This window comes from Poecilia reticulata, linkage group LG2 (genome assembly GCF_000633615.1).
Source record: "Poecilia reticulata strain Guanapo linkage group LG2, Guppy_female_1.0+MT, whole genome shotgun sequence".
In the NCBI taxonomy this organism is placed as follows: domain Eukaryota; kingdom Metazoa; phylum Chordata; class Actinopteri; order Cyprinodontiformes; family Poeciliidae; genus Poecilia; species Poecilia reticulata.
In genome coordinates this window covers 20838324-20846841 of record NC_024332.1, presented here as the reverse complement: position 1 = coordinate 20846841, position 8518 = coordinate 20838324, and the positions used below count along the sequence as shown (strand labels likewise).

The following is an 8518-nucleotide window of genomic DNA, read 5'->3' as shown; positions in this document are numbered from 1 at the left end:
GAGCCAATGATCGCCGATCACCGATCATGCACTTTTTCACGGAAATCAGCCGATTATGATCGGTGGCCAATCGATCGACACACCTCTAGTATTTAATTACTTTTCATATTTTTAAACATTTTTGTTCATTTAGATCCTAATTTATGACATTATTGAGATTAGGATTAAATAAGTGATTAATCTGAGGTTTATGAATTCATCACTTTTGATTTATATTTTATAAACAGTATAAATATTTTTACAGAATCAAACCAGGATTTAGTTTGTTACGTTAATCTGGAGATAAAATCTGAGTCAATCTAAAGGAGCAGAAACAAAAAGTTATTAATAATTAATAAAACGTTATTAATATTAATTAATAAGCAGCAGCTCCAGTTCCTCCGTCTTCATGACGTTTCAGATTCTCTGATCAGAAAGACGACGACGCAGCAAAATGTTTCCTAAAGCTGCAGCCGAACCAAAGGTTCAAAGGTCAAACAGGAAATATTAAGATGATTTGAACAAACTGTGACATTTAGATAACTGAGTCTCTGCTGATTGTTCCTGCAGAGACTCAGAGGAATGAACTCTTTGTTCTGTTCAGGTCTGAACCTGTTCAGGTACAACCTGAATGTTTCAGCTCTGACTCATCCAGAACCGGGCGGCGCCGAGACGTCAGGTCTCTGTTATCGATCCGCTTCATCTAAGAACTTCATAAAAACATCTGAGTACAACGACTAGCTGTAAAAACATCTCCAGGTTTCAGAGGAAAAACAGGAAGAGGTTTAACATTTTAAAGAGAAACTAATTATTACGTAAAATGTGTTTTTATGAACTTCCTGTTGGCAGCAGAGGAAACAGAAACAGTTTGAAGAAACGACAGAAACATGAAAACATTTTCCTGAACAAAACAAAACTACGACTAGAAATCTTAGTTTTACTATTTTCTCCTCTATTTGTCCCAAAGAGCCTCAATAAAATTCAGTAAATTTGAAATTATATTTAAATGTTACTGTGTGAAACTTATTGATTCATTTCTTTAACTGAGAGGAGAAACGAAAACTGATGGGGAAGTTTGCTAAAATAGTTCATCACATTTTTTTTTATAAATTAGCGCATTGAGGCTGAAAGAAAAGAAAAACGTTATAACCAAAAACCAACAACTCATATTTCAGAGATTAATCTCTGTTGATCTGAGTTTCTGGTGTTTTTACTCCATTCAGTGTTTCCATCTAAACATGGCGTAACATCGATGCCTCATGGCGTTCCTCACCGTGTCGACGCCGCCCAGCATCAGCTCCGTCACGCTGATGTAAACCTCGGCTCTGCTCAGCCTATCAGACGACAGCAGGTATGTCAGGTACATCCCCTCATCGCCACCGCCAGGCTGCGCCGCCAGCTCTGCCATCCGCCGGTCCACCAGCTTCTGAGCTGAGGAGACGAGACCGGTTACTGGGACCAGTTGGTTACTGGGACCAGTTGGTTACTGGGACCAGTTACTGRGTCCGGTTCAGTGTTTCAGGAAGTCCAGCCGCTGACCTACCTACACCGTAGAGGTCGTCCCAGGACTGGACGAAGCGTCTCCAGAAGGGGAGGAGCCTGCGGCTCCAGCGCGGCAGCAGTACCACCAGGTCGGACAGCGTCAGCATGTCGTTGACGGCAGTGATGAAGCGCTGCGTGTCGGCAGGGATTTCCTCCTGCAGGCATCCGAGCCGCGTCTCAAACAGGACGGCAGAAATGCCTGCAGGAAGGCAGGTCGTCAGCTGATGAGAAGGACACGCCCCAAAACATGAAGAAACAGCCCCAAAGTCCACTGAAGGCCACATCCCCAAATCCCCCAATCTGATAAAGGTCACACAGCTGTAGGAAATCACACCCCCAGCCTGATACCCCGCCCACCTTCAAAGCCAAACTTGTAGAGCTCGGCGGCCAGGTCGGGCACAGTGGCGCCGTCGGGGCTGCGGCGCCGCAGCAGCTCCAGCCGGGCCAGCAGGTCGTCCACCACGGACTGGACCACAGGGGCGAAGGCCGACACCTCTTTGGGTTGCAGCATCTTGGGGTTCAGGACGCTGCGGATCCGGTGCCACTCCGGTCCAGAACTGCAGAACCACAGCGAGACCCGATCAGAGAGTCGGACTGCTGAAAAATCATGAGACTTTAAACGTTTATGAAGACGCTTTCTGAGAAACCAGACATTTCTATTCAGCCACACGTTGTCATGACAACAGATTAGAGTCGCAATTGAGGTATTAATAATCAGCCAGATCTGGTTCTGATCTGGTTCTGATCTAGTTCAGCAGATGGACTCTGGACTCACTCCACATGCAGACCGTACGCCTGCCCCCTCAGGTCCCGGTACTCCTTCCAGTGCGGCAGCTCGACCCGGACCGGGTACCGGCCCTCCTGCTGGATCACCTGGGCGATGAGCCGCGGAGAYGCCACGTTCACCAGCTGGAACGGACCGAACCGGGACCGCCACATGGGGCCGTACCGCCGCTTCTGGAGGCACTGAGGGGAGACGTAGAGGTCAGGGTGGTGGAAAACACACACTGTAACACACACTGTAACACACAAACTGCAACACACACACACACTGTAACACACACATTGTAACACACATACGCAAACACACGCACACGCGCACACACACACACACACACACACACACACACACACACACACACACACACACAGACACACACACAGTCACACACGCTCATCTAGCCAAACGGTTCTGGAAGCTCAGACTGGTAAACGGATCGTCTCTCAGGATTATTTCAGCAGAAGCTAATTTAAAACATTTTGGATTATTTTATTTAAATGTTTCTTCTGAAGAAGTTCCAGGAATGTTTCATCTCAGCTGAAGCACAAAATTTTAATATTTTAGTTAAAAAAGGCAAAACATTTAAATTYACAAGTAAAATAAAGAAAATCACTTTTGGCCGTTTGTCAGATATTTTTCATCTTCATTTAAAACTTTTTGATGTAAAATATTATTTGCATAACAGCAGAGAAATAAATTCATGCTAATAATCACATCTATATCTATAAAATCACATCTATATAAAATCTCTATCTATATCTATCCATATCGGGTTGAAAGATGCAGACAGAAAGAAAATATTTAGAATATTTCATAATAAAAACAAAAAAAGGAAATAAACCTCAAAGGTAAAGAGACTCGGAGAGAAAGAGAGTTACCTGCAGCAGTGTGTGTGTGTGTGTTACCTGCAGCAGTGTGTGTGTGTTACCTGCAGCAGTGTGTGTGTGTTACCTGCAGCAGTGTGTGTGTGTTACCTGTAGCAGGTGTCCTCTAGCTCCGTAGCCCCTGATGAACAGCCAGTACAGGGTGGTGAACCAACTGGGTCCCGGAAGCTCCGCGGCGCTCTTCAGCCTCCTCCGCGGCTCTAAGGCCGCAGGTTCGCTCAGGCTCCTCCGGGCCCAGACCGAGGCTCCAGCTCCGGTTCCGGTTCCGGCCCCCGGCTGCAGCGGCCTCTGGGTCCGGGTGCAGTGCGCTGCSAGGCGGAGAGCCCCGGCTGCAGCAGCCCGGCAGCCGCCCATGGTGCTGCCTGTTGTCTGATACCTCGAGGCTGATGCTTGGCTTTGACACTCGGGGCTTTGTGTGGCGCCCCCTGCAGGCGGACACGGGGATACCGAACAATGACTGTTCTGTAGGTCGCTGAGTGGAAACTAGTTCATTATGAGATCAGATCAGAGCTGATGATCAACTAACATTAAAGAGAACAAAATATTTATTCACTAATAAATAGATAAACACTTAATGTTCACAAACTTCGTTCTAATATTTTATATCTGTCTGTCCGTCTGTCTGTCTATCACGAAGGAAACAGTTTTTGTTCAGACTAAATAAAATCCTGCAGTGACTCTTATTTACCAACAGCAATGTCAGCTGACTCTATCTGACTTGATTAAAGTGAATATTAGAACAAAGAAAGATAAACAACACTTCCGGTTGAACAATTAAGAATAAAATCTGTAGTTCCGATAGTTCACCACCAGAGGGCAGTGAGAACTGATAATCAAACAGAAAACTGTTGAACTTCATAGTTTTTACTAGTTTCTAATKAAGAGATATATTGACTTAATCATGTGAATAAAATTATAATTTTACTTGTATATTGGTAGAGATGGAGTTCATTAAAACAATCACACACCACAAAATAATTAAATTACTTGGAAATATAAATAATTTCATTTGAAATGGAAACGTAGCAAATGAGAAAAAACAAAAACAAATCACAATTTACTTAAAATATTAACTGTAATTGTGTAATTTTGAGAGAGAGACATATGGACACCCTTATGACAAAATTTAATCAATAGAGTGATTTATGACCCTAATCATTAATTGCTCCCCCCCTACATCCTACACCTGTTAATCTAAAAATACATAAGTGCAAACATAAGCATTCCTTTCCCACCTGTTAATAACTAAAAATAAACATTTCCATCTTTGGTAAACATTTTCCCACCGCTTCCATGAATTAGCCAATAGAAACAGAGACAAGTATCAGCAATAAAACATTTCTCTCTGGTAGGTACAATTTAAACCCACCCAGGACATTTGTGAATGATTTAAAGTACAACACGTTCACAAAGGGGAGGCTCCATGGCACTAGTGCTCAGTGTGGGTAATTTTAAAGAATTAAAGTACAACACATTTTAAGTAGCGTTTATGATTTCCTTCATCCAATCAACAACAACAATAAGCATGAAAGGAATGCTTATGTTTGCACTTACGTATTTTTAGATTAACAGAAGTGGGTTAGGAGGGGGGCAATTAATGATTAGGGTCATAAATCACTATATCGATTAAATTTCGTCATAAGGGTGTACATATGTCTCTCTTTTGAGAATCAAAGTCATGAAAAATATAAATATTAAAATAAACATATTTATTAGTGATAAACTTTAAAATGGATTCAGTTCTGTTTTTGACATAACCAGAATTTTGTTTGTTTTTTAACTAAAACTGGTTAGAGACTTTAAGTCAACAGGAAGTGAGTCCAAACTGCAGACCCTCTCAGACTGAAGCACTTTGAGCAAAACTGGTTCCTCAAAGGAAACCTTACATTTCCATCTAAACCTGCCCTGGTATCTGCTGCTGCCCTGCAGTCTCTGGAATCGCTTAAAGGTGTCGGTGCAAATCCGTTTAAACACTTAAGAATCAATTTTATAAGGTTATAATTTATAAAATTAGTAAAATCCAAAATGCCAAATTTAGCCAAAATGTCACAGGGATGGAACCTGATTGGCTTTTGATATACAACCTTTAAAGGCCGATGATGGAGACCTGCTGATGGTTTGAGTTAACTGGTCTGAGACCAGACAGGAGCTCCACAGGAAACTGTGAGACAATCATGGAGTCAAAACCATCTCTGCACAGTGAAGGGTTAAACCATTTATAATAATTTAAAACAGTTAGTATTTGATCTAACAGCTGATTTTATCAACATCGAGCCTAAAATTTAACTAAGCTTCCAGAATTATTCCTAAATATTTTCCTTGTGATATTTTCAATAGGATCCATTGATCTGGACATTCAGGGACTGTGATCTTGATTGGAAAGCAAATGCACTTTGTTTTCTCTGTACTGAGAGTTAAACAGGAATCCTTTAGCCATGATGATGATCTCTGCAGGTTTTTCTCTGACTACATTTCTGCTTTGGTCCGATGTGTAAACGATGATGTCATCAGCAAACATTTGCAGTTTGGCTTCAGGGCAAATTTCAGGAAAACTGTTAACATACAAACTAAAAGGACCTGAGATGGTTCCTTGTGGAATCCCTGTTACTATTTTACATAAAACAGATTTATGTTATTAATGACAACACATTGGTGACGATCTTTAAAATATGATGGAAACCAAGACAATGACCGTTCTGAGAGATTAAATGATGAAAGCCTTGAGATCAGTAAATTGTGACTCTCCGTATCAAAAGCCTTTTCGTTGCTGTATCTTTAAATCCATAAATCCTCTAAGCCTCTTAGTTGGAATCAGTCTGTGAACCATTTTAATGAGATTTTAGTGTCTCTGCTGCAGCAGGAGCCCAAACGTTTTATAAAGCACAGAATGGGCAGTTTGCTGTAAAACATCCAGAGTTGAACTTTGAACTTTGCAGGTAACGTTCAGCATTGATGGAGGAAAGTAAAGAAACGATGGAGAAGGAAGTTTTTTAGTTGCATTTCTCTTGTTAACATTTTCACAGCAGCTGCTTCGTTTCTCCAAACTATCAACTAAAACCTGCTGGATAGAAAAGCGTCTAAATGGATAATCAGTTTCTATAAATTAAAGTTATATCAATGAAAGTATCAGTGGAAACATTTTCTATAGTTCAGTCTCTAATGTTGATCAACTGGCTTCACTGAACTGGAAACCAGGTTATTATTGAATAATAATAATATTTAATTCACTCTCCAAATGAACGATGACACATTATTGATGAAACTGTATAAAATTAAACAGTCAGAGGTGGGTGTGTGTTCACAAAATAAGTGTAAGCTATAATTCATAGTCTTATATCTGATTATGTTTACACCTTAAAATAACCTTAAGTTTGGCAAATTCACAACTTTACTCACAAAATACCTAAAACTTAGATAATAAACACACTTTGCCCATTTATCAAGAAAACTCCTAATAACAAAAGCATTTATAAGCGCTGCCATAACTTCATTCCTATCAAACTGGTTAAACAGGAAGTAGTCCCTTCAAAATAAAACAAACAGGAAGTTAATCATAGCTGACAATGAATAGATTAAATCATAGCTGACAATGAATAGATTAAATCCCAACATTATATATCTACAGAGTAAACAGAGTATTACCGATGCTACACTGTAGAGTATTTAGATTATTTACAGAGGAAATTGTTGGTAAACAACACATTTGCTGACATCAGCTGTTTTTGATCACAGGTCAGTAAAACTGCATTACTATCTAATAATACATTAAGAAAAGAAAATGGCTGCAGATAATATTTAGTTTTCCTGTTTGGGATCCCTCCAGGATCAGACTCTCCTTCCTCATCTTAGTCCAGCGATGTGCCACTGGACTTTGAAACGCAAGTTGGCTGCATGGGTCCAGAAGACCACTCATCGTAAGTTAACATCCGCCATGTTGGATCCTGCACTCTGTTCTGCTGGTCAGGAAATGCAAAAACCTGAAACTGTGGAATGATTTATACATGTGTTGATGTCCAAGTCCAGACCTGTTTTATTTTACTTCTGTTTTACATTCCTGATTTAAAACAACAATCTCCTCAAAGTGAATCTGTTACTTAAATATGTGGAGAGAAATGAACAAAAACACTTTTCTTTTATTGAAGGTCGGCTGCAGAAGCTCCTGACTTTGTGGAACAGCAACAAGTCTGGATATAATGATTCATATGGACTAAAAAGGTAAAATGACATTATTGAATGTTTAACATATCTGCTGAAATTGTCAGAACCCATCAGACATCAGAACCTCCTGGAGCTGAGAATGGACCTGGTCCGTCCAGGGATTCCCTTCAGAACTGGAGAAACGTTCCCCGACTCACAGCTTCCACACAGCCTGGTCCTCCAGCCACAAAGAGGTTCGTTACTCCAGATAAAGAGCTTGAAACTCTGAAACCAGTTGACCACAGAGACCCAGATTACAGTTCAGGATGTTCTCACATGCAGCTCATGTCGGGGCAGATACTGGACCGGTTAAAGTGATTAATTATTAACACTTATCTTTACCCAAACACACTCATCTAACAGCGATTGCTTCTTCTGTAAGGAGAATATGAGGTTTATGCTCTCCCGAATAGTCCTCATAAAATGTAATTCTTTTCAGTCCAAGTATTTACTGAAAAATAAAAAATAATAAAAATTCACTCACTGATTGAATGCCACCTAGTTTTACTATAAAACTTACATTTTGTACGTAAATCATGCACCGCTTTCATTTTTACATTGGTTTAGTTTATCACCTGAACCTGCAGGTACGTGCAGAGGGAGGGGCTAGGGGTGCTTGAGCACCTGCCCCTTTTGCTCCTTGCCCCCAAGTGCCCTTTTGGTCCAAAATGTTTTTATTATTATTATTATTATTATTATTATTATTATTATTATTATTATTATTATTTTCTAAGCCCTCTTCTGACACATAATAACATGTACTAAAATTATTTTGTTTTTTCGTTGGGATTTTCTGTACAACATAATAAGCCCTCCGGTCATCTTGTTACCTTTGACCTTTTGCCCGTGATGCATGACTCAACGTAGCGAACGTTCTAGATTACAGAACAGTTTTTGGTGAATTTAAAAAAAAAAGTTTTTGGTAAATAAAGTGGAGTAGACTTGCTACTTGTCAGATGATGGAAAACGTTGAAGTATCGTTTCTGCTTCAGCTCGGAGTCGCGGTCTAAGCAGAGAGGTAATGAAATACAACAGACACTGACAGGCCTCTGCGTCTGCCTTTCTCTGAAGAACTACTGAGCGGGAGGAGACAGACAGGTGAGGAAAAACTGTTCTTATCCATCGATTCAGTATT

General features: G+C 40.5%; 1 protein-coding gene across 2 annotated transcripts in view; it reads right to left on the bottom strand.

Annotated features, from left to right (window-relative positions):
* LOC103456753 (sterol 26-hydroxylase, mitochondrial-like) overlaps positions 1–3604 on the bottom strand; it is a 7731-nt gene extending 4127 nt beyond the window's left edge. Inside the window, exons 1-5 of one of the 2 annotated variants that reach the window (XM_008396473.2) lie at positions 3277–3604; positions 2297–2487; positions 1879–2078; positions 1523–1720; positions 1253–1410 (exon numbers count right to left, since the gene is read on the bottom strand). In XM_008396473.2, the coding sequence (XP_008394695.1) occupies positions 1253–1410; positions 1523–1720; positions 1879–2078; positions 2297–2487; positions 3277–3540 (1011 nt within the window). In that variant the 5' untranslated portion in view covers positions 3541–3604. The remainder of the gene's footprint in view (positions 1–1252; positions 1411–1522; positions 1721–1878; positions 2079–2296; positions 2488–3276) is intronic. The other variant, XM_008396481.2, reaches the window with a different exon arrangement.
* Positions 3605–8518: the final 4914 nt, after the last annotated feature.